Source organism: Colletotrichum fructicola, assembly GCF_000319635.2.
Source record: "Colletotrichum fructicola Nara gc5 chromosome Unknown KSG_Nara_v1_contig07, whole genome shotgun sequence".
Taxonomy (NCBI): domain Eukaryota; kingdom Fungi; phylum Ascomycota; class Sordariomycetes; order Glomerellales; family Glomerellaceae; genus Colletotrichum; species Colletotrichum fructicola.
The window spans coordinates 1,819,029-1,847,018 of NW_027094057.1; the positions used below are offsets into that span (position 1 = coordinate 1,819,029).

General features: G+C 56.1%; 8 protein-coding genes across 8 annotated transcripts; 6 read left to right on the plus strand and 2 right to left on the minus strand.

Annotated features, from left to right (window-relative positions):
• Positions 1-649: 649 nt before the first annotated feature.
• On the plus strand, positions 650-2,598 carry CGGC5_v012212 (uncharacterized protein; the record flags this gene model as incomplete). Its single annotated transcript, XM_032027594.1, has 2 exons — positions 650-719; positions 800-2,598. 2 exons carry the CDS (start codon positions 650-652, stop codon positions 2,596-2,598), a joined length of 1,869 nt encoding a protein of 622 aa, XP_031876036.1.
• A 1,201-nt stretch (positions 2,599-3,799) lies between these two features.
• MYO1 (Myosin-1) lies at positions 3,800-7,674 on the plus strand (the record flags this gene model as incomplete). Its single annotated transcript, XM_032027595.1, has 3 exons — positions 3,800-3,802; positions 3,929-7,277; positions 7,328-7,674. 3 exons carry the CDS (start codon positions 3,800-3,802, stop codon positions 7,672-7,674), a joined length of 3,699 nt encoding a protein of 1,232 aa, XP_031876047.1.
• A 532-nt stretch (positions 7,675-8,206) lies between these two features.
• PFA4 (Palmitoyltransferase PFA4) lies at positions 8,207-9,596 on the minus strand (the record flags this gene model as incomplete). The annotated part of the gene is made up of 2 exons (XM_032027596.1): positions 8,207-9,169; positions 9,225-9,596. 2 exons carry the CDS (start codon positions 9,594-9,596, stop codon positions 8,207-8,209), a joined length of 1,335 nt encoding a protein of 444 aa, XP_031876039.1.
• A 611-nt stretch (positions 9,597-10,207) lies between these two features.
• Positions 10,208-13,428, plus strand: CXT1-1 (Beta-1,2-xylosyltransferase 1; the record flags this gene model as incomplete). Its single annotated transcript, XM_032027597.2, has 5 exons — positions 10,208-10,245; positions 10,350-10,405; positions 10,460-10,564; positions 10,625-10,776; positions 10,825-13,428. The coding sequence occupies 5 exons, from the start codon at positions 10,208-10,210 to the stop codon at positions 13,426-13,428; spliced, it is 2,955 nt and encodes a 984-aa protein (XP_031876040.1).
• Positions 13,429-15,501: 2,073 nt separating this feature from the next.
• Positions 15,502-16,509, plus strand: CGGC5_v012216 (Glucose-6-phosphate 1-epimerase; the record flags this gene model as incomplete). Its single annotated transcript, XM_032027598.1, has 2 exons — positions 15,502-16,074; positions 16,132-16,509. The coding sequence occupies 2 exons, from the start codon at positions 15,502-15,504 to the stop codon at positions 16,507-16,509; spliced, it is 951 nt and encodes a 316-aa protein (XP_031876041.1).
• Positions 16,510-17,373: 864 nt separating this feature from the next.
• On the minus strand, positions 17,374-22,787 carry rif1 (Telomere length regulator protein rif1; the record flags this gene model as incomplete). The annotated part of the gene is made up of 3 exons (XM_032027599.1): positions 17,374-18,220; positions 18,284-19,686; positions 19,737-22,787. 3 exons carry the CDS (start codon positions 22,785-22,787, stop codon positions 17,374-17,376), a joined length of 5,301 nt encoding a protein of 1,766 aa, XP_031876042.1.
• Positions 22,788-24,077: 1,290 nt separating this feature from the next.
• CGGC5_v012218 (Synembryn-like protein) lies at positions 24,078-25,857 on the plus strand (the record flags this gene model as incomplete). Its single annotated transcript, XM_066152659.1, has 5 exons — positions 24,078-24,279; positions 24,335-24,409; positions 24,462-24,538; positions 24,588-25,702; positions 25,752-25,857. 5 exons carry the CDS (start codon positions 24,078-24,080, stop codon positions 25,855-25,857), a joined length of 1,575 nt encoding a protein of 524 aa, XP_066007965.1.
• Positions 25,858-26,608: 751 nt separating this feature from the next.
• On the plus strand, positions 26,609-27,879 carry Mphosph8 (M-phase phosphoprotein 8; the record flags this gene model as incomplete). The annotated part of the gene is made up of 3 exons (XM_066152660.1): positions 26,609-26,694; positions 26,749-27,541; positions 27,604-27,879. 3 exons carry the CDS (start codon positions 26,609-26,611, stop codon positions 27,877-27,879), a joined length of 1,155 nt encoding a protein of 384 aa, XP_066007964.1.
• Between the last annotated feature and the right edge of the window lie 111 nt (positions 27,880-27,990).

Sequence of the window (27,990 nt, forward strand, 5' to 3'; positions counted from 1 at the left end):
TGCAGCCCAATAAGGTAGAAACAAGTCGCGGTGGAAAATCAGGCTGTGGAGGTACGACGGGAATGCGGAATCGGCTCGTTGCCAAGGATTCGACGGTTGCAGTGGCTTCAAGAGCCGAGCGGGATTGGCCTCCTGTTGTGTACCCGCGGTTGCTGTCTGGAGGAGAAAGAACGTGGCTGTACTGTTTCAGACATTCGAGGGGGAGACTCACCGCTTCCCGCGGTCTGGATCATGAAAAATTCCAGTCATTGATAATCGCGATGAAGGAAGCTCTGGAAGCTGCAACGCGACGTGTGAGGTGAGCACAGAGCCGCTAGCAGCAAGCAGATTGGCATGTGCTGTTGACGAAGCGACAACCTTTAATTAGCGAGAGGACGGCACGAGACGAGCAAAACAACTGGAGCTTTGACAGCGCAACCCACCCAAAAAGTCCAGGCGTTTCTACCCGGTCCACCCCCGGATCTGCACTAATCTGTAAAGGGCTAGGGCGCCAGGAATACCGATAACGATAGCGATAGGATCATCCTTCGACCCTCCACTCTTCTCCCAGGATCCCGTCCGGGCTCCCCTCTGCCACCCCGAAACTCAGGGCTAAAAGAAGTACCCTTCGCATGAGTCTCCGGACGCTTCCCCAACATCCCTACCCACAATGGCGTCGCGACACTCTCCGAAGAGGCTCGACGAGCTTCCGGACGAGATACTGCTGCGCGTCCTGTCCTGTAAGTTCCCCTCTGCTTCGCCGTCTTGGCTCTGCACCCCAGATTTTGCAGCTGACAAGGCCCGGAATCGGGTTTCCCAGTTCTCGAGCCTCACGACTTCCCCGGCCTACAGCTCGTCTGCCGAAAGCTGCAAAAGATCTCCCTCGATAATAGCCACTGGCGATCACGGACATTCGACGAGTCCCCGTTTCTGGAGTCCATTCAGCGTCGCCGCCGCCTATCCCGCATCGTCGACGACGACGTCATTGACGAGCCTCTGCTGAGCGCTGCCGTGCATCTGAGCCAAGAGCAGAGCGGTACGGAACCGCCACAGCACTTTTACGATGAGGAGACCGGAGAACAGCGCAGGCAGAGGGATATGGCGAACTGGGACCCTTCGTTTCCGACTGAGCCGGTCTTCTGGTACAACGAGTACATCCAGCGATATGCGCCTATTGCGACGAGCTGGCTGCAGCAGCCGAGGATTCGGGACGGGAACGAAGAGGATACGCTAGACGTCAGGGGGATGGCCCTCTACAGCCCGAACCAAAGCAGCAACGAACTGCTGGCTGTATCGCCACTGGATGATGGGTCCATGTGCATTTGGGACTTGAAGGGGGCTCGTGGGCGCAAGGGGGCCATGGTCGGGAAAAGCCGTGATGGGGTGCTCTATCTCGACGGACCACAGACCATGGGACGGTCTAGGAAGATTGACACTGGGGTGACGGAGTGCATCGCTGTGGACGACTTCTCCGGCAGGGCTTTCGTTGCCGTCCAAGGACATCTGCGGGAGGTCGACCTGAATCGTCTTGAAGTCGCGTCGGAGCAGTCGTTCGAGTGGTCCATCACAGCCCTATCTCCTGCCGCACCTGGCTTGCCACTGACCGTTGGGACATCACTAGGGATTCATCTTTTCGATCACAGGGCCAGGGTGAGGACGCCGAGGGACATCGTCGAGAAGATTGATGTGCTGGCGGTAAATTCTCCGGATGAGTCGCCCCTCGATTCGGATCCGCTACCGGTGTATGCGCCCCTGTCGCAACCGACGCCTCTGAGCATCTTGCATCTGCCGAACCCGAACGACGAGCATTCCTTCTCAGATGATATTTACGTGGCAGGGCGCTTTTCCAATATCCTCCACTACGATCGACGCACCTTCCCGTCGATTGTAGGATCGATTCACTCCGGGGCCAGGCTTTCAAGTCTTGCGTCTTTGCCTTATCCTTTCTCGACGATGGACAGCGAGATTCGTCGAAAGGCGGACCTGTCTTTGGAGCAAGTCCTGGACTCCAAGATGAAGGCCGGCGGTCGTACTCTCATCGCCGCAGGCGAATACAATACCAAAGGATCGTTGGAGTTGTACGGCTTGTGCCCGCCGCAAGGAAACTCCTCCGCAGCTCTCATGCAGAACTCTACCATGAAGAACCGGCAGACGTCTTCTCAGTCCAAGATCCTATCGGTGACGAATCAGGGCACCCGGATCGTCTTTTCTGACGGTTCTGGCCTTTTGAAGTGGTTTGAACGAGATGGTTTCACCGAGGTACGGCGGCATAAGATCGGCCATAGCGAAGTCTCGGAACGGCCGTCCTTGTTCGCGTCGATGCCGGGCTCAGACGATCTTGCCAGAAAGATCTTATCGACACAAACACGCACCGGAGTGGACAATGTCAACGATGATGACATCTTGTTCTGGACCGGTGAGAAGCTCGGCCTCGTCAGCTTCTCGAGCAAGCCTGGGTTCCAAGCAGACGATTTTGAAGAAGAGAGACAGCTGTCGGAAGAAGAGGCGAGGGTTGAAGAGGCAGAAAAACAGTATAACGAAAAGATGAGGATAGCGCTCGAACGCCAAGCGGACGACGTTAGGATCGTGAGGGGTCTGGGACTGGGGCTCTCGGGATAAGATAAGCGATGTGCGTCCTGGCCTTGATAAGGTTACAGAGAAAAGAAAGCTGGGCCAGCGAAGATCATGACAGCAATGTTACGACGAATATTATGAGTAGCAAACAGGGCTAGTAGATAGAGCATATAAGACAGACATAATGAAGAAGGTGCGCCGTCTTGGAAATCCCACCGTCGGCATCCTCGGATGCCGCTGACGTCGGCTTGATCTATCAAGTGATATCGAGGTTTGCAACCCGTTGGGTCGTTGGGAAGAGGGCTCTCTAAAGAGCCTTGACAGTGACGATCCGCCGGCTGCGGGACAGGCCGCAATCAGGGTCGGAGGGGCCAACTTGAGCCGGGCTGGCGCTTAGAACATTTCCACGTTGAGGGGTGAAACAGTCCCGCGCTACACGCGCTGTCTCTGGGACGAACCATGGCCAGACCTTAAATTGACCTTGGGTACACATGAGACTGCGAAGGGCTGCGAGAATGGACTTTTTATCGTTTGGCATGGCACACGCAAACGTAAAACGATATGTAGTCCACCAATGGGCGCCGAGGGAAAACCTGATGAAAGCTATGACCTCAGAGTCTTATTCCAGACACGCGGGCAGGCAGGAGCAAGAGTCAGGTCTTTTTTTGGCAGAAACTTCCAAGAAAATCTCCCGCAGCAGGAGGGCGGGATGGACAGGGGGGCATAAAGATGAGTGGAGCTACTATTCGCCTAAGGAAGAGCGCTAAAGCATCGTGAGCATTACGCGGAACCAGACGCCACCGATTCTTCGGCTTGAGGCTGTGCATGACACGGGAGAACCTCGGTCATTGGCTGACTGAGCCCCCCCAGAAAAGCCCCGCCAGAAATTCCCCTAAGGTACCGGAACGGGCAGGCTGGGCGTAATACCAGTGTCGTCAGGCACCAGCAGCCAGCACCACCGACCGACCGGGACCACTGCGCCGAGCCAGCCAGCAGACCGTCTGTTGGTCAACGTTTGGATTTGGATCTCGGGCAAGAACCAGCCACACTGCACCTGCGTAATCCCTCCGTCCGCACCGCACCGCAACGTCACTTTCTGGTGCGCCTTCCTTCAAGTCTCTCACTCAGCAAAAAAGCAACTTTTTCGCTCTTTCATCCTACCAAGCGCAAAATATCCTCACCGTCTTGTTTGCCTGCGCGCAACTACACAGAGATACCGGCATTCCCTCATTGAGAACTGCCCAGCATGGTGAGACGCTTGCTTCATGCCCCGCGCGCACCCTATTCCCACCTCCGACTGGCGACCCCGAATCCCCCACCGCCTCCCGACTGCCAGAAAACCACAGAAACTGACCAACGCCCGTGTCATCTCTAGGGTATCTCACGACGTCCCAAGGACAAGTCCGCGAGGACAGGCCCGGCCGGCCCCTCCGGTGCGGTGGGCGGCGGCGGCAAGCCCAAGAAGGCCACCTACGAGGTCACCAAGAAGAAGGAGATTGGCGTTTCGGATCTTACGTTGCTCAGTAAGGTGTCCAACGAAGCTATCAACGAGAACCTCAAGAAGCGATTCGAGGGCGCCGAAATCTACACCTACATTGGCCATGTCTTGGTCTCCGTTAATCCCTTCCGGGATCTGGGCATCTACACCGACCAGGTCCTCGACAGCTACAAGGGCAAGAACCGTCTCGAGATGCCCCCGCACGTGTTCGCTATCGCCGAATCCGCGTACTACAACATGAAGGCCTACCAGGACAACCAGTGTGTCATCATTTCTGGAGAGTCGGGTGCTGGCAAGACCGAGGCTGCCAAGCGCATCATGCAGTACATCGCCAACGTGTCGGGAGGAGAATCGGGCGACATCAAGAAGGTCAAGGACATGGTGCTGGCAACCAATCCTTTGCTGGAGTCTTTCGGAAACGCAAAGACCCTGAGGAATAACAACTCGTCCCGTTTCGGCAAGTATCTGCAGATTCACTTCAATGCGCAGGGCGAGCCCGTCGGTGCCGACATCACAAACTACCTCCTTGAGAAGTCGAGAGTCGTCGGCCAAATCACCAACGAGCGAAACTTCCACATCTTCTACCAGTTCACCAAGGGCGCCTCCCAGAACTACCGCCAACAATTCGGCATTCAAACGCCCGAGACATACGTTTACACTAGCAGATCGAAGTGTCTCGAGGTTGACGGAATCGACGACTTGGCCGAATACAACGATACCCTCCAGGCCATGAAGATTATTGGTCTCTCTCAGGCTGAGCAGGACGAGATACACCGCATGCTGGCTGCCATCCTGTGGGCTGGCAACATTCAATTCCACGAAGGTCAGGACGGTTACGCCGCGGTTAGCGACCAGTCGGTCGTAGACTTCTTGGCCTACCTGTTGGAGGTCACCCCGGACCAGCTGATCAAGGCCATCACGATCCGTATCCTCACTCCGCGAAATGGCGAGGTCATCGAATCCCCCACGAACGTTTCCCAGGCCGTCGCGACCCGAGATGCTCTGTCTAAGGCAATCTACAACAACCTCTTTGACTGGATTGTCGAGCGCGTCAACAAGTCTCTGAAGGCGAAGGAGGCAACGATCAACAACATTGGTATCCTTGATATCTACGGCTTCGAGATTTTCGAGAAGAACAGTTTCGAGCAGCTCTGCATCAACTACGTGAACGAGAAGCTGCAGCAGATTTTCATTCAGTTGACCCTCAAGGCTGAGCAAGACGAGTACGCACGCGAACAGATTCAGTGGACACCTATTAAGTACTTCGACAACAAGATCGTGTGCGACCTCATCGAGGCGGTCCGGCCTCCCGGTATCTTGTCCGCCATGAAGGATGCGACCAAGACCGCCCACGCCGACCCCGCTGCTTCTGACCGCACTTTTATGCAGAGCATCAACGGCATGTCCAACCCTCACTTGACCCCTCGCCAAGGCAGCTTCATCATCAAGCACTACGCCGGTGATGTCGCCTACACGGTCGATGGAATCACGGACAAGAACAAGGATCTTCTGCTCAAGGGTCTGCTCAACCTCTTCGGCACCAGCGGCAACAAGTTCGTTCACACCTTGTTCCCTCACCAAGTCGACCAAGACAACCGAAAGCAGCCGCCCTCCGCCGGTGATAGAATCAGAGCCTCGGCGAACGCTCTCGTCGAGACCTTGATGAAGTGCCAGCCTTCATACATCCGAACCATCAAGCCCAACGAGAACAAGTCGTACTCCGAGTACAATGTGCCCAACGTCCTGCATCAGATCAAGTACCTTGGTCTCCAGGAGAACGTTCGCATTCGCCGCGCCGGTTTCGCATACAGACAGACGTTCGAGAAGTTTGTCGACCGCTTCTTCCTGCTGTCGCCTGCCACCTCATACGCTGGCGAGTACACATGGCAAGGATCATACCAGCAGGCGGTTCAGCAGATTCTCAAGGACACAAGTATTCCCAAGGAAGAGTGGCAGATGGGTACCACCAAGGCCTTCATCAAGTCGCCAGAGACACTGTTTGCTCTCGAGCACATGAGAGACCGATACTGGCACAACATGGCCACCCGTATCCAGCGTATGTGGCGTGCCTACCTGGCCTACCGTGCAGAGTCTGCCACTCGTATTCAACGGTTCTGGCGTAAGAAGAGAACCGGCGCCGAGTTCTTGCAGCTGCGTGACCAGGGCCACAGAGTTCTCCAAAACCGCAAAGAGAGACGCAGATACAGTTTGCTTGGCTCTCGCAGATTCTTGGGAGATTACCTTGGCATCAACGCAGCAGCTGGTCCTGGTTCTCAGATCAGAAACGCGATTGGCATTGGCAGCAACGAGAGAGCCGTCTTCTCTTGCCGCGGAGAGATCCTTGAGGCCAAGTTCGGCAGATCCAGCAAGCCTAGTCCCCGAATCCTGGTGATCACAAACAGCAAGTTCTACATTGTCGCGCAGATGCTGGTCAACCACCAGCCGCAGATCTCCGTGGAGCGCTCAATGCCATTGGGTGCCATTAAGTTCATTGGTACTTCGACCGCTCGCGACGATTGGTTCTCCCTGGGTGTGGGATCGCCACAAGAGGCTGATCCTTTGTTGAACTGTGTACTGAAGACCGAGATGTTCACGCAGATGCAACAGGTCATGCCCGGCGGCTTTAGCTTGAAGATTGGTGAAGTAATCGAGTACGCAAAGAAGCCCGGCAAGATGCAGACCGTGAAGGTCCTCAAAGACTCTCAGCAACCTGTCGACTACTACAAGAGTGGAGCTGTACACACTCAGCCTGGCGAGCCCCCTTCCTCTGTCTCCAAGCCGACACCAAAGGGCAAGCCAGTCCCTCCTAAGCCCATCACGCGTGGCAAGCTCATCAAGCCTGGTGGTCCCAATGGCAGACCATCTCGCACTACTGGCAGCCGACCCCAGCCCCGCCCAGGTGCCTCTTCAGCGAAGAAGGGACCCTCCATTACTCCTCAGATTCCTGCTGCTGCCAGCTCAGTTGTCTCCAACAGCTCCAACAGTTCTGTCAGCTCAGCCAAGACAGGACCCTTTGGCCGTCAACAACAAGCCGCCTCTGCAGCTATTCCCACACACACCAAGCCGGCTGCCGCGACCAGAATGCCCCCTCCTCCTCCCCCTGCTGCGCCTCCGGCGCCCGGCAGGATCATGGCCAAGGTCCTCTACGACTTCGCAGGCCAGCGAGAGAACGAGCTCACGATCCGCGCTGGCGATCTTATTGAGATTGTCCAGAAGGAGAACAACGGTAAGCACACCCGCCCTTTTCGTCACTGCGTATGAAACTGACTTCCCTAGGCTGGTGGCTCGCCAAGCACACCGGAGGCCAAGCCTGGGTGCCCGCTGCCTACGTCGAGGAGCAAGCGCCCGCTCCGGTCGTGGCCCCTCGCCCGCCTCCTCCTCCTCCGAACGGCGCGGCTGCCCGTGGAAAGCCTGCCCCTCCTCAGCCTCCCGTCAAGCGTCCCGCCGCCGGCCGCAAGCCTGCTCCTACTCCCGCCCGCGACTCCGGTCTTAGCCTGAACGGATCCAACGGCTCCGATAGCCGCAGCAACACCCCCACGCCCAGCCTGGGCAACAGCTTGGCGGACGCCTTGCTCGCGAGAAAGAACGCGATGGCGAAGAAGGACGAGGACGACGACTGGTAATCGAGCTGCCGCTGTTTCTCTGTGCGTGGACTGTCAGGGACGGTACCGTCGTCGGGTTCTTGTTATAGATCTGGACCCCACCCTGGATTGATGCTTCATGATTGCACGACACGATTGCTAGCTACTCTTTTGGCACTTGATGGAGGGATGGAAAAAAGAAGACCGTGGAAATGCGTCTAGAGTGGCTAAAGCGGTTCATGGTCACACAAAAACCCAAACCTTTGCCCTTTTTTTCAAATTCCTTGTTTTTTTCTCTCGAGTTTCTTTCTGCATACAGGATCAGGGCAACCCTATGGGCGGAAGGGAGGATTTGCAGTCCTGCGTCTTGTGTGCCGACCTTTTTTTGTCTGGTAGAATTTGGAGTCTAGGGGATTCAATGGCATGTGCGAGCCCTTCCTTTGGATGCCCCTCCCCATTGTGTTGGTTTGAGGCGAGGATTAGTATAGAAACCTGGGGAACTATCCCAAGAAAAGATTTCTCTATTAAAATTCTGTTTTGCTTGTTTTTATCTTTGTGATGTTATCATATTTGTCTATTCTTCTCCGTCCTTTTGCAGGACCTTCCTCCGACGCAGGATCTCGGCGAGAGGGACGTCTTCGTCATCCGTCATGTCTTCATCCTCGTCTACCCCGAAGTCTTGCAGCCTCTCGCCATCGGCATTCGTCCACCCCGGCTCGCCGTCAGCCCCTTGCTCATACCCGTCGTCAGACTCCTCCGAGACGAGTTCGTAGTCCGCCTCCTCAAGCTCTGCCATGAGCCTCGATCTCTCCCCCGCCCACCTCTTCCTGTCCGCCTCCTGCCGTGACTTGAACGCCTCCAGCTCCTCCTCTTTACTCGCGTACCGCGGCACCCGCACGCCTTCCGCACCCCTCGCCGCTCCGGGCCAGCCGCCCTGTCCCCTGCGCATCTTATCCGGGTCCGGCGGCGGCCACATGCCCTCGGTCCTGTTGATCCCGTTCTCGGGCCACTCCCATCCGCACCCCGTCCCACTCTTGCTGATCTCGGGGTTGCCCGCGAAGGGGAAGAACCACAGGAGCACGTTGCGCGTGCCCATCGCCTGGGCGAGGTTGTCAAAGATGCCGACGTCGTAGGGGAACTCGACCTTCTCGAGGCGGAGCTTTTTCCCGTCGGGCCCGGTGACGGACCAGAAGTCGCCGCTGCCGTTCTTGGAGGTGCGCTCGCAGAGGGCGGTGTGGCGGTCGAGCTCCCAGCCCTCGATCATGGTCTCGTTGAGGACCCAGCCGCGCAGGGTGGAGAAGAAGAGGATGAAGAGGGCGAGGGAGGTGAAGAAGGTGACGAGGGAGAGCAGGGTGAGGTGGACGAGGACGGGGAGGGAGGGGCCGAGGTAGGAGGGCAGGGCGCGGTGGGCCCAGAGGTCGGCGAAGCGGAGGTAGAGGTGTTGGGCGAGGGTCCAGAGGGAGAGGTTGGTGTAGAGGAGGAAGCGGAGGAAGTGCGGGAAAGTTCGCATCGAGACGCAGTTCGAGGTCCAGGGGCACTGCCGAGGGATGATGTTAGAATGGCTAGGCTAGTATTTGGCAGAGAGGGCTCACGTGGTGGTCCATCCTGGGCACGCAGCGGCGGCATGAGCGGCAGTGGTGCGCCCGCGGTGGTTTGGGCGCGGAGCACTTTCTGCACCAGCGGCGGAGGAGGCCGTATTCATCTGGCTCCGGGACCTCGATAACCTCGTCGGGAAAGGTGTACCGGCCGGGGTCGACGGTGCATGCCTTGTAGTAGGTGTACCACAGACATAGCAGTAAGGTGTTGAAGATGTAGGTTTCGGTCTTGGACAGCCGGCCGGGCGGGAGGGAGTCGTCGGCGACGTAGAAGAGGATCTGGGAGGAGTAGGCGAGGAAGGCGATGAGGAGGCAGACTGCCGGGACGGCGAGACGTTTTACTATGGGGGAGTCATTGAGGCCGGACATATTGGCGCCATTGAGGGGGATGTCGAGTGTTGAGCAGCAGTAAAAGTTGAGAATTGGTCTTTGGTGGGAGAAGATGGATGTGATGTCAGCCCACGAAGATCGCCGTCGATGCCGGGCGCGGGAGGGACGGGGAATACGGAGGACGGTCCTTTGGAAGTGGGTATCCCAAACCGTAACGTCCCAATCCGCCAGCTGCTGTCTCGTATGCTCCAGGCAGAAAGGAACGGAAGGAAGCTTGACGCGGTCCAGGGGTGGCGGAGCCAGGGTGGGCACGCGTCGTTCAAAGGGGTTTTCTTCACATCCCTCCACCTCGGGCGTGCTGTGCCGTTGAACTGGGCTTATGTAATTACAGATCCTGCCCGCTGGGGGACCCGGGCCACCCCCTGGATCGGCCCAGGTCAGCCCGTTCCTGGCCTCTGGACAGTGTTCGCTCCGTGTTCCATCCGTAAAGTTCGTCTTTGTATGAAAATCCGGCGGAGTGTTCGGGCTTTTCGGCAAGCTCACCTTGTTTCCAATTGACTTGTTTGTTTGTTTTCAACTCGCCATTTCTCGTTTGATGGCAGCTGCTGTGGAGGCTTGAACGCTGTTCCCACCATCTCCTTTTCGCGGTGATGGCACGCGATGCGCATGTGCATCTCACGGCGCTTTGGTAAGCAATTTACAAAAAGGGCCCGAGCAACGACGTTGAAGTCTTTATTCTTGGTCTGGCTTATTATTGTGGAACATCAAGAATTGACTAACGTTGGGTGATAGTGCTGTTGTATCGTTTCTATGGATTTCGTATAATTTTGAAAGACATTCTCTGGTTGGTAAGAAGTGTTTCGCGCCACAAAGTTTCACAGGACGCTGACGTGTGCTCGCAGAATGGCCGAGGTTGTCTTCCGTTCTGATATTTTTGATATCCGGCGGCTTGACGTGGGGCTCGAGTTACTTGGCGAAATGGCTACCGGGTGCTGATGGCAGGTTTGGTGAGTTTGAAAAAGGGGAATCTTAAAATGAGGGTGCGGATGAGACTGACATTTGGGCAGATGAGACGGCGCTGAAGGGCACGTTTGAGGCCTCTGTCCCCGCCAGACCGAGGCGGTACTATGTGCCCTTGTTGGTCTTCATGGTCTTCCTGAGGTTGGAGGTTTTTCATCAGGTAACGGCGCAGTTGCAGTGCTCCACGCCGGGAGTCCAAGTACGTTGACCAAATTTGTGTCGAGGGACAAAACTGACCGTGTAACAGTCTCTTCTGTGCACGCTATTAGTGTTTTACGACATCTACTACTGCCGAAGACCACTGCCACCTCCAGAGCGCCCTCTCGAGCCATGGGACAGTGCCTGGGAAGATGTCAAGAGATGGCTTAATGGTGCTCATGTCACTATGCTTCTGAGCGCTCTGATTCTCGGCTACGGAACATTTCTCGCCGTCGACCAAGAGCCTCCTTCGACGTTCTTCTGCTCGACTCTCCTGGACAGCCGGGTCCTGACACTTGCCCTCCAATTGCTGGGATTGTTCTTGGATGCCGCCATCGCCATCATCCTCCACCGGATCCTCTCGTGGACAAAGACAACGAAGCTGAGGCTGAGAACCCTCGGCGTGATCCAGGCCCTGACTGGTGTCTTCATCAAAGTCTTCCAGATTCTCGCCTCTCCTTTCATCTCCACCGATGAGGGATACCCCACGTCCATCAGGGGTCTCGACTCGCTGTACTTCTTCGACATTTTCATCGACAGCTTCACCTTCACCGCGTTGATCGGCTCGCTCGCCATCCTCGTCTGCGAGACCAGTCCTTCCGTCCCGGCCAGCGTTATCACCTTCATATCAGGAATGTCAGCAGCCTACCAAAACGTCACGCGCATCGGTCAATGGCAGATTCACTCCAAGTTCGCCGCCATCCTCCCGCTGTACTTCATCGCCACGGGCTTCGGGTCCCTCTTGTACACCGCCAACATTAGGTCCGTCCTCTTTGTTCGGAGGGTCGTCATCGTTGTCGTGCTGCCGTTCTTCCTCTTGGGCATGACCCTGTATGGTGCCCTCAAGTCGGATACAGTCAAGGGCCATCCCCTCGAGAGGGAAATCTACAACGCCAGAGTCAACGGCGACAGATGGCTGCGCCAAGCCTCGACCAGTGACAGCCTCCGCATCGCCGCCGAAGTCTACCAGGAGAGACACTACGGGCGTCTCCCGCCGCCCAACTTTGACAAGTGGTACGAGTTCGCCAAGGAACGCAAATCCGTCATCATCGATCACTTCGAGCAGATGGAGAGCGACATCCTTCCGTTCTGGGGCATGAAGCCTGAGACGATCCGCAAGGCGTACGACGAGAGGATCCCGAAGGAGCCTCGGATGGCCGTGGTCACGATCCAAGACAAGAAAGCAATCCATAACTACATGTGGGACGACGAGAACAAGAAGATGCTCGACGCGATGATTGACATGATTCACGGATTTGTTGAGCATCTGTCGGATATGAAAATACCGATTAACCTGGCTGATCAACCGAGAGTCCTGACTCCATGGACAGATTTGATCAGGTACACCAAGGCTGGTAGGAACTCATCGAAGAAGTTCAAGTTGCTATCCTCACGATCCGAGGAGTCTGCTGGAGGGCCACCTCCCGAGCCTCCGAAGCCAGATGCTGCGCCCGAGGGCCAGAAACAAGAAAATCCTCCCAAGCAGGAGGAGCCGAAGCAGGAGATCCAACCACCCGCCCAAAACCAACCCGCAGAACCCCAATTGGGTCTGCCGCCCGCCGCACCGCAGTCAAATGCAATGGCATACGCCTCCACCAAAGCCTTCCGCGAACTGGAGGCCTCGGTTTGTCCCGCCGACAGCCCCGGCCGCTCAGGCCTCCACTGGAACATCCGCGACTTCTGCTCCGACTGCGTCAAGTTTCACTCCGAAGACCAGTTCATCTTCAGCTGGGCCGAGTCCAAGGCCCTCTGCGACCAGCAAGATATCACGCGCCTGCACAGCTTTCACCTCTCCGCCCCGAAGATCGACCCGATTCAGGAACTCATACCCGTCTTCGGCAGGTCCAAGGCGGACGGCTTCAACGACATCCTCATCCCCCTCGTGCCGCCGGAGGACGAGGCCGCCGACCTCAACAAGCCGTTCCGCCAGCGCAAAGACGCGCTCTACTGGCGCGGCGCGATCGGCGACCGGCCCATCAGCGACGAGGCACTCCGCGGCAGCCACAAGAACCGGCTGGTGCACCTTGTCAACAACGCCACGGTCGTGGACGAGGTGACGATGCTGCTCGTCGCGCCCGCGCAGAAGAACTACTTCGCTTACGAGGCCGTCCGCGCCGCCGAGGCCAACGGCATTCTGCCCTTCAACGTCGGCATCGCCGAGTACGACTGCCAGGGCCCGGCGTGCGACGTCGCCCACGCCGAGCTGGGGCAGGTACCGGCGGACGTGGACCCCTTGGAGCATCGCTACGTGTTCCTACTCGACGAGGACTCGGCGCCGCCGCGGGACTTTCTGCGCACCATCCGCTCCGCCGGCAGCGTGCCTTTCCTGACGTCGGTGTTTGGGGAGTGGTACTCGGAGCGGCTGATCCCGTGGCTGCACTTCGTGCCGATCGACCTGCGGTACCACGCGCTGCACAGCACGCTCGCGTACTTTGTCGGGCTCAACGGCAAGGGCAAGGTCAACGGGCGGACCATCGAGACGGAGTCGCGGTGGGAGGACGGCGAGTGGATCGCCACGCAGGGGAAGCGGTGGGCGGAGCAGGCGATTCGGAGGGAGGATATGGAGATTTACCTCTTCCGGCTGCTGCTGGAGTGGGGCCGTGTTGTGAGGGACGATCGGGATAGCATTGGTTTCCGGATGGACAAGGCGTAAAAACGGGGGTATCTTCTGTAATAGTATATTTATTTTTAAAAAGAAAAAAAGTGTGTTATGTGTTCATCTGGTTATTTGGGCATGAATCGTGCTGTTGCCGGGTTGGCATGTTGATTTTGAGGCACGTCTGAAGAGGTATGGACGCTGTTGATTGAAACCGACAAGAACATGCTGAAACCTAGAAACTCAATCTATCGTGACTGTTTGAGTTCATGTTCCTGTTGATCGAATACAGCCGAAGTTCCGATCGTTAACTCGGGCCGGCATCTCACCGATCATCACCTCATATCCTCGCCAGGCAATCACAACCTCTAGAAAACAGATCTTCAAGGATCACTGCGGTTGCAAGACTATCTCATCGATGAGCTAGGAGTAAAATACGGTATTGATCTTGCAACGCATCATCAGACGGCGAGCGTTCGACGCCAGTGAACAACGCGGCATGCTTGACTTCCCACAACGGGTCGATCAGTGTGAATACGACACTGAGAATGCCATAGAAGCGTCGATCGGTCTCGCTTCGCAACGCAGTTGTGATTCTCCAAAGAGGAACAGGGAGAAACCCAGTAAAAGTATGTCTCCTTGTCAATCAGCCCAGGAACACGCGTGGTTATTGAAGTCGTCCATGACGGCGAGAACGAAAGCGGTATGTCGTCCGGGAAAGTGGGGACACCTTCCCCGACGGGTCCGGCACCGTTGCGGCTTTGTCCACCGGCGGCCTCGTGGCTTGCAACAACGTCCCGAGCAGCCTCAAGCTTATGCAGGGTCAACGAGAACTCCCCTGCATGCGTTCTTTTCGAAGAGTCTGTTCTCCGAAGAACCACGCATCTATACGCAGCAAGTAAAGACAGCTGTTCCGCTCGGAAGCAGTTCTTTGCGAACCGAACCCAGGAAAGGAAACAAGCTCGCCACAAAACAGAGCCCCTGGATAGGTGGGCTGCCTTATCCCGTAACCTACCTGACCTTACCGAGGGGTGGGTGTTGCTGGGCTGTCCCCAAGACTGATCAAACAGGGGTGAGTCGTTCGGGAGGTGGTTGAGGATGAAGCTTGTTTCAGAGTGACAGGCGGAAGCAGAGTGGGAATTCGGCGGTGGGCGGCCTCGTGAAGAAGCTTGGATGCAAGACGCTTAGCAGAGCGACAGAAAGTCAGTCAAAGGGGGTAAAAAAGAGACTGTGTAGGCGAAAACTTCCTTGTAACTGTCCTCGATCACGAGCCGGGCAATAACCACAGCTGCAGCTGTTGTGGCACCATCAAGTGCCTATCATACCGGGCAGCACCTCAGTGCTTGATGCGGCGGCGCGGTCGCAGCTTGGGTCTACCTTAAAACTAAACCCCCCGAGCTCCTGATTGCTCGCCTCCGTGTCTGACGTTATTGTTCCTAGGCAGCCTCCTAGCCAGGTAGCCCGGGAGACTCGGATGCAAAGTACCTTTCCGCATTGCGACGGTGGAGTGCTACGTGGCCCAGTTGTATCTCCGCGAGGGGTGTGCCTGCCGGCCGCTGCCCAAGGTGCCTGAGAAGAGCTGAAGCTGCCCTGGCTTCCGCGACCTCCAACGCTAAGCCCGCGGCCTAAGCTTAGCCCCTCCCCCTCCAAACATTGTACGGCCCAATGTCACTTTACCCCGCCATTTCTTTCCCAGCAAGGAACAAAGACCGCCGATTGAACCTGACCTCACTCCCCGTCGAAGCTTCTGCTGTGCTGCTGCCGCTGCTGCTACTGCTGCTGCGAGAAAGATTGCTTACATACCCACCGCCCACCATCTCCGTCCGACTGCTACATCCTACACCTCTTCGACCTGCCAAAGTTGCAATCTTTCGTCCGTCTACAACCTCTCACCCACCCCGATCTTCGTGCCAGACACACGGTTACTCCATCCAAATCTCCATAGACCGCCCGGCGCAGCCAAAAGCGCCTTCACTCCTCCCCCCCATCCCACCTCCTCCAACTGAGAGCTCCGCCATACCCCGCGCGCGACACATAGTCCCAATACAGCCCACCCGGCATACCACCTCCAAACCTCACAAAGCTCGAAAACACATACCTCCATAAACAACAGCCCAACATCCAGCAAAAATGGTCGACCGGCCCAACAAGCCCGCCGCCCTGGCAACCACGCCCGGCCTGCCGCCCCAAGCGACCGTCAACATCACCCACTCAAACACCCGCGTAACCGCCACCCTCCCCACCGGTGAATCCGTCTCCGTCCTCCTCCACGGCGCCACCGTCCTCTCCTGGAAGTCCGCCTCCGGCCGCGACCGCCTCTGGCTCTCCGAGAACACCGTCTTCGACGGCACGAAGCCTGTCCGCGGCGGCATCCCCCTCGTCTTCCCCGTCTTCGGCCCCCCCTCCGACGCCCACCCGCCCACCGCCAAGCTCTCCCAGCACGGCTTCGCCCGCTCCTCCCGCTGGGAGTTCCTCGGCAAGTCCACCAGCGAGGGAAGTGACAACTCCTCCGTGAAGCTCGACTTCGGCCTGTCCTCGGCCAACCTCGACGACGAGACCAAGGCCAAGTGGGGGTACAAGTTCGGCGCCATCTACAGCGTCACCCTCGACCGCGAGTCTCTCTCGACGTCAATCGTCATCACGAACGAGGGCGAGGAGGCGTTTGACTGCCAGGTTCTGCTGCACACCTACCTCCGAGTAAACGTACGTTCCGTTTTTGCCCCGGCTATATTCACCGCATACTAACTCCTTGACCACCAGGACATCACAAAAATTTCAGTCCAAGGCCTCGACAACGCCCCGTACACCGACAAGGTCGACGCCGGCGCCGCAAAGACCCAGTCCGGCGACATCACAATCACCTCCGAGACAGACCGCATCTACACGCCCCCCGCCGGCCCCAAGGCCCCCGTCACCGTCGTCGAGGCCGGCGAGCCCGTCTACTCCGTCGTCCGCGACAACCTCGACAACGTCGTCGTCTGGAACCCCTGGATCGAAAAGGCCGAGGGCATCGCCGACTTCGCCCCCAAGGACGGCTACAAGAATATGCTGTGCGTCGAGCCCGGCGCCGTCAAGGGCTGGCAGAAGCTGGAGCCCAACGATGCCTTCGAGGGCGCCCAGGTCATCACTGCTCTGTGAAGGCAGGCGCAGTTGTTCAGGTCTGTAATCTGACGAGGGGGGTCGTGGCTGGCAGTCGGTGTTCGCTGGGACAGACGGCCAGAGGGACAATAGGCTCACAAACGTATCTCTTTCGAAATGTCTCGGGGACAAACCAAATCTAGGAAATGCCAAAGTTAGAGGGGGGCTATTTAGACGGCCAATCTACGTTTGTGTGTTTGCGAGTTGTGTGTTGCGCGAGGAGGACAGGAAGCAAACAAACGGTATCATGAACCCAAGCAGGTGAGGGCGGTGTGCGGGCAAAGCAGGGCCCGGAGATTTAACTACTACCCTTTGAAATACAATCACGATTGAAACGGCCCACGCCATCAAAGAAGCTTTTCTTTCACACAGAGAAATCAATTCACAAATGAGACAAACCGGTCCGGGTCATGATTGAATTATATTTGATTTTCATTATTCTGGGTGATGGGTGGGGTTCATCAACACCTCAGATGCATGCTTCGCGACAATTTTCCTGGAATACATAATAATGACGACGAATGGAACCTTGCTTGCCCTTCCTCCACCCCTCCCTCCCTCGTGCCATGGCTGGTTTTTGGGTCTCCTCCAAAAAGAGAACCAAAATTCTTCTTTTTCGTACAATCAAGAAAAGAATACGTTGCAGCTACCCTGAGTCTCTCCTCCGTCTCCAAGGCCGATGAACCCAAAAGATCTGCGCCGGTAATGCAAGAACAGTTCGTGATGAATAATGTTGGTGTGGTTGTGGTTTGTGTGTGTCAGGAATATTGACATATCCCCGCGGGGACGTTGATGGGAAAATAGAAAAGGACAATGATAACAATAGACAGTGGTATTTGATGGGGGCAATGGTGTTTGTGGACTTCAAGCTCGTCCGCGAGCCTCGGCGGCGAAGAGCTCGCGCTTGATGTCCATGAGCATATCCTCCATCTTGTAAACCTCGTCGCGCGACAGGGACGCGGAGCGGAGGTTGGCGAGGACGCTGCTGAGTGAGCCGAGCATGTTGACGTCCTTGACGGGCTTCTCGGCGGGCTCCGCGGGGGTCTCTTCCATGCCCGGGGATGTAGGTTGTGGGGAAAGAGATTCTGAAGGAAGTCCGACGTGAGCCGGGGTAGACGCGGGAAGTTGTTCAGGAATGTCGACCTCCATGGAGTCTTCGAAGGCGGCGCTCGGGGTGGGGTGCAGCTCCGTCGGCGACTCCTGAGATTGGCTTTCGCGGAAGCTTGCCTCCTGTTGCTCGGCGACAACCTGGGATTGGAGTTCGGCTTCGTAGTCATCGCTGCGAGATCCAGTGGACCGACGCGAGGGTGTGTCGTGTGGACCGGGCTGGACGTCCTGAGAGGATGATCCAAGAAGGGGAGACATCATTTGCGAAGTCTCAGTCTGCGAAACTTCCGGTTCGGGCTGAGACGACGAGACGACTTCATTGGCGTTATCGACGGAGCGGCGCTTCTTGCGGCGGGTGTCGTACTTCGATGAGCCCCTCTTGCGCTTCTTCTTTCCAGACTTGTCGGGGGATGAAGCCGTGGTTGAATCGGCCGGAGTGGCGAGTGCTTCTTGCGAAAGGGATTTGCTTTTCCTGGATCGGGTCTCCACCTGGGACAGAGCAAGCTCCGCCGGCTCATCGTCTTCGGCCTCTTCCTCGTCTGAGTCGTCCTCGCCGCCAACAGTGATGCAGTCCAGCACAGGTGTCTTCTGGTTCTTCGTGCTCCTGGGTGTCCTGTCAGCTCGGGGAGGTGACACTGCAGGGTAGTCGTTGATCGGGAGGTCGCACCGCCTACGGTCGAGTTCCACCACAAGTCTCAACATGCTATTTTCGTCGCCGTCACTCATTTCAAAAGACCGGTTGTTAGCAGCGTTGCGCAAGGCAGAGCGAGTCAGAACGTTGGGCGCAGGGCTGGAAGGAGCATCAACAAACACCTCGCCGCCCGACCTTGGCTCGTCCATGTCGACCGTCCGGGTGTTCTTAGGAGTAGACGGAGTGTCTTCGGCCTCGTTTGCCAGCGCAGACTCGGTAGTGATGTCCTCGGATTCTTGGGCCTCCGGCGCCGTCTCAAAGGCAGACGGAGGGAGTTCGGGTTCAGCAACGCTGGAGGGTATCATCTGGAATGAGTCGTCAACGGCGGAGCCCAAGTCAGGACTGATTGATCTCGATTCCTGCTGAGGCGCGACGTTCTTCGACAGCTCAAGCTTGGTAGGCTCCTCCGTCGAGGCTGCAGCCTCCACAGGAGGCGAGCCAGAAACAGGAGAAGAGCTGAATTGCCAGTCCTCCAGTTCACTGCGACTGCTAGATCGCGACTTGATCTGGGAGAGTAGAGGGAAAGGACGGGGTTCAGGTGGCGAAGATGGCGGGTCTGTCATGTCCTGATCGTGGTCTTGTTCGGCAATAGCAATGGCTTGGCCTCGTCTAGGGGTTGGGGTTGAGCTGACGAACTCTTCGTAGCGCTGGCTTCGCTTTGGCGTGACATCCTTGGGAGTCTCGGGGCCCTTCGCTGGAGCGGCGTCAAGCTTAGGAGGTTCATTCTCCTTAGATTGAGGAGCAGGGCTGGAGCGCATCTCAGGGAACATTGCTGAAGTGTCCTTCTGTCTTTCCCGGATTTCCTTCTGTCGCTCCGTGAGAACTTGCGATTCCACATCTGTGTTGGGATTCAAAGGCGACATCTCGATTGGCGCAAATTGTATTTGTGAATCGTCGTGCCTCAAGCGAGCTGTAGGAGTACGGGCCTTGCCACGCGTTCTTTTAGAGACCTTTTGGGCCTTGAGCTTCGCAGATGAACGCTGTATCGAGCTGAGTGGAGAAGACTGGTTGGACACAGACCGGAGCTTCTTGCGTGACGAACGCGTCGATTCGACACTCAGCATTTCGATGTCGTCCTGAGACTCAACGAACGACCGGTTCTGCCCAGTAGACGCGATGCTAGCGACTTCAAGACCTGGCAAAACAATGTCGACCATGGGCTGTACAGAAAGCAGTACAGCCTTGAGGTGCTCGGGGTACTGAATGTTCTCTGCGTTTTCGTACAGACGATTCCATGTCTCCGAGATCGAGTTGACAATGTGTCGATGCTTGCTTTCGAAGGCGGCGCAAAACAATTCCTCGTACATATCCAAGTGGATTTCTTCCGGCTTGTCGCCTGACAAGATGATCTTTGCGATGGTATCCCAGAGCAACTTGACCTACGCGTGGTTAGGGGAGTATTCTTTATTCCATCAGAATGGGTACTTACTGCTTCCGATGATGCAGGGCTCTGCCGAGTCTTGATAATGCCCTGCGAATCCCGAATCCACATGGTAAGACCACTCTCCAAGTTGGCCACGGCCTTTGGAACAAGCTCTGGGTTGCAGCGGGACAAAAAGCCGGCTGTTTCTCTCAGGAAACTGGCAACTTTTTCATCGAGACTTCCATTCTCGCCATTCTCGTACAGACGCTCCAACAATTCACCGGTCAACTTGTACAAGTAGTCGTAAGGGTCGAAGGATAAAGATCTGGGGCCGGTAACAGCCGTACCCCATAATCTTCGCCGAGCTGCTTCAAGAGCTTGTCTGTCAAGCGGATGATTGGCAACAGACAGCAACTCCGTTGTGGCTACAATCGTCTTTGAGGAAATCGTCGCGGCACGTTCTGTGGGAAGGCTTTCCCGAATGACCTTTGCAAGTGGTTCGATTGTTCCTAGGGCCCGACCAGCTTCGCCAGCTTCCTCGCTGGATCTGTTAGACAACAGGGAGTAGAGAGTGGACCAGTGTTGCCAAGGCAAATTCGGTGCCTCCTTCCATCCGCGCTCAAGGAGCCGAACTACTGCACGGTACTCGGGACCAAGAATCGGCTCGCCAGTTGAGCTGTTAGTCTGGGCACTATTCTGAGACATGTTGAGAGTGGCAACAAGGCAATCGGAGGCAAACACCCACGGCGCATAGGGTACTTGTGCATCTGTGGGTGACCAACTGGGAGGAATGGAAAGCATTTCCTGGGCAAGGTCAGAACGGGCCTTTGGTGATTTGTTCGCAAAGAACGGCGTGAAGACGGCGCGGAAAAAGTTGACAAAGTCCTCGTTATCGGGAATACCAGGAGGAAGCCGCGTGACCAAGCCGAACAGATGGTGGAGGGGCGTTCTGGTGTCTCCAGAGGTCTTGCCGGGCTTGTGAGAAGGCGTCGAGACAGGCGTAAAGGTTTGCGTGCGTCCTAGCGAGATCATCTTCTCAGTGAAGGGCAGCAGACCCAAAGCTTCGACTGCTATTGTAATGAGCTCCCGCGCACTATCCAAGAATCGCACCGCCGTTTCTGAGTCAGGCTCTTTCATCTCGCCCAAACCAGTCTCCCAGTGTTTCAGCAGAAGGCCGCACATCTGGGAGAGGAAAGCGGTGGTGTCAACGGAGACCTTGATCTCTTTCGAGCAGGCGGATGCGACAGCTCCCACTAGGGTGCGCCATAACCGATTTACTTGGCTCTTCTTGTCCCCGAGCTCGAGAAAATGCCTGTCCATGATGGGGTCCATGACCTGAAAAACACTGGCTGCGTTGCGTCGAAGCCACTTGGGGTCGATAGATGGAAGCTCCTCAGGTCGGGCGAGAGTCGTTTCCTTAATACGATCTTCCCTCCAGATTCGGTGCGTGGATGAATCGAAGAGGCCCATCAACACCAGGGTCATTTGCCGCAGGTGCTCATCGACGATGTCGGGATTCCGTGCGGATACCTTGGGGAGTTCTGTAATCGGCTTCACGGCGGCGTCCCAGTAGTTATCGAGGAGTGCTGTGCTTGTGCCAGGCCTGAAGGTGTAGTAAAGAAGGTTGCAGATGCTGCCAAAAACAACCTCGCGGATGTGTTTGCTGGTGTATTTTGACTTGATCTGACTGCCAAGAGGTTGGTATAATGTTGGAAGAAGCTTCACAAAAGACTGGCCCTCAGTATGCATAGACCAAACGAATCGGTTCCAGGCATGGTTCGCCTCCTGCTTGGTCTGTGGGTGGTCGTTGTTGTTGAAGCACATCTGGATGAGCTGCAGCCACTGGTTGAAGTACTGCCAACGGTCGAGCGGACAGCGCATGAAGAGCATGATGACACTCCAGATCTTAGGGACGGATGCAGTCATGGTTCTGTCTTCCTTTTCCTTGGCCATGGCGAACAGTCGTCGGTGGTAGTGCTCTGCGTACTTCATCTCTTCAATGGACGCATCAAAGAGCTCCATGACCTTCCGCGACAGCAACTTCTCCTTGCCGAACGTGTAAACGGCCTCGAAACCGAGGGATATCGCCGCATTTCGCAAGTCTTTGATAGTGCTTAACATGTCTGACAAAAGATCGTTGAGCCAATCGGAGTGGGCTGCCATCAGCTGCTTGGTTTGCTGCATCAACCTCCTATATATCATGATTCGGGACATGACAATACTCTTTCCCTGCAAGTGCTGTTCGATCTTGCGGAGGGCGGCGACCAGGCGGCGGACGCGATCGGAGGTCATGACTTTCGACGAAAAGTCCTGGGTAGCGACACAGTGCATCAGGTGTCGAGCAACATCCTTTGGTGTCGACGAGTCCTCGAAGGATCGGATGCTGTGGTCCATAAAGAAAACACCGAAATCGTTGGGTATCGTTGAGGCAATAGCGGGGAAATGAAGGAACGTCGCCAATAGGGAAAGTGCGTTGTTGGTGAGAGGAACGTCGATTCCGTTGGTTGTAGGATTCTTTGATGTAATATCCCGTTGAATGAATTGGACGAAGAGGCCCATCTTGCCCTGCAGCGCAATCCGATCCGGGAGGTTGTTTGACGTCTTGAGCGTCATGACGAGTGTGGTATACGCATCCCGCTTCGAGTCCCTGTCAGCACCCGCAAGCTGCTTGACTGTCGACTCCAACATGTCTGCGATGTTTGCTGGTGTCGCCAGCGTGTCGGACTGGTTGCTGGAGTTCAGTGGACTCGGAGAAGAAGTCTGCTTAAGGATGCCCTTGACTGGCTTCGGTTGCGTCGAGGACGGCGCGGAGAGCGGCGACGGCCTCGGCAAAGATTTGGCGTCGGGATAGATGGGTGCCTCGTTGTATTGTGCCTTGGCCGAGAAGCCCACGCGTTTCCTAGCTCTGCGTATGCTCGGATTCGTAGAGTCGGCACCGGAGAGAGGTGAGTACACATTCGGCGGCGTGTGCATAGGTCGAGGATCGGAGGAGGGGGGGATGACGAGAAGATGCTTCGTGGCAGCAGCATCGATAGCTTGGTTGGTCTCGCGCGGTGGTGTTGGCGGACGAGGAGGTAACGACTCGAGTCGGCTCGATACAACTTCGACAGATCCCATGATGACGGAGGAGTGATGGGGCGCCGGACACCAGCTGTCTCTGTCTTGGTCTCTATCTCGGCTGGCGCATGTGTACGTCGGACTCCTGCCAGCAGAGAGAAAAGGAGTAACGGACGAATAAGCACACCAAATGCAGAGAGAACTAACGTGCAAAATCGACCCGTGCAGTAAGGAATGGCAAGCAGAGAGAGGGGATTCCAACGACAACGAGCGTATGGAGATTGACGATGAGGAGGAGACGACCAGGAGGCTGGAGCGAAGCCGTGGACGGGTACGGAAAGATTAGGTATGGAGAGCGGACCTGGAGCACTTTTCGCGGCACGACGTCCGTTCCGCGATCTCTCAAAGTGGATGGGCTGGATAATTGGCTGGGGCGCTTGACGGTGCTAGACACGTCCAACAGTTCCGCGATGCACGTAAAAACGCGAGCTGGGCGCGAAAACCACTTAAAGATGTGGCCCGTGCTTGATTGACGTGAACCCTGGTCAACTCGTTGTCTCGTTGCCTGGGGGTTGGGCGGCGACCGGCGGACCAAGTGGGGCACTGGAATGAGTGGAAACCGCAGGGTGCGTTTCTGGGATTCGCATGGCCAGTGAAAATGCTGTAGCAACTGAAGCGTTGAATGGCCTTCTGCTTAGCTAACTGTCCTGCTTAGCTCATCCTTGAGCCACCCGTGCCACTGCGGCTGGTGATAGAGCAGACCCACCTCACCATCTACCCCCTGAAGCCGCCCGGGGTAAGAAGCAGTCCGGGCGCTGCAGCCGGGGCGGCCTGTCAAGTTGCTCGCGTCAACGCCTGGCGCAATGCAGCCACTGTGGCGTCCCCACGTCCTGCTCTGTGTAACAACAGTGGATCGGAAGCGTAGGAGCTGTCCAGTGTCAGGTCTCGTGGTCTGGGCCGGTTCATCCCCCTTTGTCACTGGATGATTATCCGTCACTTCAGCTGAGCTTAAATTGAAATACCTGACCGCACCAAACTGATCTTCCCCAAAAGCTAGGCTTAATCGCCCGAAAACGTCTGCTCGGAGCGTCGCTGCCGGAGCTTCCCTTTAAATCGAATCTCAACGCTGCATCGAACCTAGCTTCGGGCCATTGGGGGGCCTAGAATATCAAGCCACTTGAATCGACGTCAAGAGCCACAACCACAGACACACCTACCCGTCCAGTTGTACGACCGTACAATCGTCTCCCGCCGAGCGCCAGAAAGACCCAAATCTTTCATCTTTCCATCTCATAGGTAATCCCGTGTGTTCCTTGTCTTCATCGCCATTGCCTGGCCTGTCCCCAAATCATGGTGTCTATATTGAGGAGGATGCTAAATGTCAAGGATCGAAAGGCTCGTCGAGCGTCGTCGCCTGCCACTACGTCCAACATCTGTGCTTCTCATACTACTCTCGGCTCCAAATCCACTACCGAGACCGGCCCCAGGACCGGTCCCCCGCGCCGCGCCATGTCCCAACCGATCCTCATGCAGGCCAACTTGACTGGCAATGGTATGCTCCTGCGGCCCATCCTGGTCTGACGAGCCTATAATTGACCGCCGTCCAGCGAAGCTCGAGGCCGTCACCAGCTTGATGAACAAGCTTGGCGAGGATCTAAAGAGCGTCAGCCTGCTTCCGCAGCGTGAGTAATTTGACCATACTCTTTCCAAAGTTCATATGGCTGATTTTGGCAGAACGAGACGCCGCCCTGGAAGAGCTCAAGATCTATGGACGGGACCCTAGAGATGCCGGCCCCATCTTTACTCCTGAGGTTTGACCTCTCATTCACAGCACTATCATCTAAAGCTGACACGTCGCAGGGTATTGAGATTCTCACGAAGCATGCCTTCAATAGCCCCTCGAGCTCAACCTCAAGAGCTGCATTGAGGGTTCTTGCAAATGCGATGCTGCTGAACCCCCAGACCCGGCAGATGTTCGTTGATCTTGGTTATGAGGATAAAGCTTGCAAGAAGTTGAAGAGCGACAGCTTTGATGATGAATTTCTCGCCTCCAGAGTCATCTTCCTTACGACTTACGAAACGAACATTGATCTCCTTGGTCTCATCCAGAAGCACGGTCTCGCGGAGACCGTGGTAGAGCAGTTGGGCAAACATGCAAAGTTACTTGCGAAGGGGCAGAATAAGTCACCCGTCGACCCTATGGAAGACATGGCGTTGAATGAGATTCTGCGCTTGCTGTTCAACGTGTCTCACTTTTGCTCCTCTGAAGCATCCGCGTTCACGGCCAGCATACCTCATATCATAGCCTTGTTGTGGAAGCAGGACATCTCTCCCAAGAAGCCGCTTGACCCTCCTTTCAACTCCCTAGTCAACGCGCTTCTCAACTTGAAGCTTGAGGACGAGGACATCCAGTCGTCCATCTACCCAAAGAATGGGCCCAAGAAGGTGTCCGAGAGGCTGATCGAGCTGTTGGACCTGTCATTGAAGGCGTACACGGATAATGAGCTGGAGCAATTGACGACACCCCTCGTTGGCGTCCTGCGGAGGGTACACGATGGTGCCCCTGAGGAAGTGAAGAAGTATATCCGCACAACTCTTCTCCCAACTGAAGAGGACAGAAAGGAGGTTCTCGGCCGTGGTACATCCCTGACGTCCAGACTGCTGCGTAACTCTACCAACCCCATGACCCCGCAACTCCGAGACGCCATCTCACATCTGCTCTTCGACATGTCCGACAAAGATGCGTCCAAGTTTGTCGAAAACGTGGGTTACGGATTCGCGTCCGGCTTCTTGTTCCAGAACAACATCCCCATTCCCGCCAATGCTTCCGAGGCATTCAGCAGCGGAGATGGCCAGCGACATGTCAACCCCATTACGGGTCAATTCATCGACAAGGAGAAAGACGTCGACGTTCCTGAGATGACAGAGGAAGAAAAAGAGAGAGAAGCCGAGAGGCTTTTTGTGTTGTTTGAGAGGTAAGTTTGCTCGTCCATGCATACAGTCCACCACACTAACGCCCAGCAGATTGAGAAGAACAGGCATCGTGGATATTCAGAACCCAGTGGAGCAAGCTGTGAGATCAGGGCGTTTTGATGAATTGGGAGAGAACAGAGTGGAAGAGTTGGATTAATAGGGTTATGGCAGAAGGAACACGGGACGATGAGATACAAAGCCAACATCAGGAAAGTGCCATGACAGCAAATTCGCATGGCAGCCAAATCATGCTTCATGTCGGTCTAGATTCGGTGTGACACATCTGCTTGAGGTCTGGTGTCAAGCTGGCTCGATCCAAGCACTACTCGCTTTTGATACGACCAGCACCTTCTGTTGTCTAGTAAATACCTACGTACACTGTGTTGTCCGAAAGGCTACTAGCAGTGGTGTTTCGCCCAACAAGGCTGCAGGGTGAAGCTTGGTCACCTCCTCCCATCTTCTTTGCCCGTTCCTCCATTGTTTCGGCCGGCATCAAAGAAAGAGTTGTTTTGTATTTCCTTATGTTGTGAAGCATTCTGTTTTCAAAATTTTCCCAGTGCCTTTTCCCCCTTTTCCTAATTTTTACGGCCTGGTCAGCGGCTGGCTAGCTGGGAACTTCCCTCGACTGAGAACCTAGGCGGTCTCTCTATTGACAGCAGGCGCGACCTTTCACCCGCTCCTGCCACCCGCTCCTTCCCTCTTTTCACGAGTACCTCAGGCACAATTCAGATTTACTTCTCTCACCCCACCCTGCCACCAAACTTCTCCTAAGATCACTCTCACCTCAACGCGACTCGTAAGAACGCGACTCGCAGAGGCGTCGACGAGCATCAACCCAATAGCCTTGTCTTACTCAGCTCCTACGCCTTACCACTTCTACCATCCTTACCCCATCGATAATCGCCAACATGTCGAAGCAAACGGTGTTTAAGGCACGCGATGAGCCCATGACCCAGGAACAGCTCGCCGCGCTGGCCGCCGAGGCGGCGCAACAGTAAGAACAGATACCCCATCCCCATTTTTGGACGGAGCACTGATGGAAAGACAGCGCCGAGCAGGAAGCCGACATGGGGGATGACACCATCCCTCAGATCACGTCGGATATCATTCCAGGCATCAAAAACAATAGCTCTGATGCCGACGATGCCGCTCCCGCTCTGAAGCGCAAGCGTGGCCGCCCCGCCCTGGCTCCGATGAAGATCAAGCGTGAGGACTCTGTAGTGCGTCTCGACGAGGTGGAAGCTTTTCAAGGAGGTTCGTCTTCTCAGTATGGCACTCCTCTTGGCACTCCAGAATTGCCCGCCACGTCTCGGGTAGCGGGAAAAGCCAAGCGCAAGTTCGAGCAAGCCTCTGCCAACGACACACAGAAAGCCGGTGTTACATTCATCTCTAGAGCACAGGCCGCCAAGAAGTCGAAGAACCCGAACGTCGACGGCCATGCTGTTAACAGCGACGAGACTGAGGACGACCCTAAGAGACAGAAAGAGTTTGAGGACGACACTGAAAGACAGAATGAGAGCGAGACCGACGGGGAGGAAGAGAGCGTAGAGGGTAACGACGCGGTCAATGATCAAGAGGTCCCCGTTCAGACCCCCCGTCGCGGCCGCCCCCGGAAGAACATCGCCGCTGCTGAGGCTAACCCTCCGAAGCGCCGTGGTCCAGGTCGTCCCTCAAAGACCCAGGCTGCTACAACGTCCAGCAAGCCCACCAGAGACAGCATTCAGAGCAAGAGACACCGCATTTCAGCACGCCTCAAGATCTTGCAAGCTAATCGAAGTGTCCCTACAGACGAAAAACGGTCTCTCCGATCTTCGGGCAAGAACACCGACGCGACCAAAAAGGTATTTCCCTTTCATTCACTCGAAATGGCAATATGCAGAGACACGGCTAACAATACTTGAAGGTCTCAAGCTCTCACACGAGAGGTGTAGCCCAGGTGAAGAAGACACCCAAGAAGCGTCCCACTGCTGTGCGAGCTGAGTCCGAAGACGATGAATATGAGGTCGAGCGCATCGTTGGCGTTGAGCCCGCCAAGGGCAAGAAGCAGAAGAAGTACGAGGTGAAGTGGAAGGGCTACTCCAACAATGAGAACACTATGGAGCCCGAAGAGAACCTCGCGAACTGCAAGCACTTGATCGCTGCGTTTGAGAAGAAGCAATCCAAGGCTGTGAAGAAGTAAACTTCTGGCTAGCCCGGGGTTGTCAGTTGTGGCAGCTATGTTGCGATGGATCTGGCATTTCTGCTTTACATCACGCGGCCTTGCAGTCGACTCGACAAAGGCATTTCGATA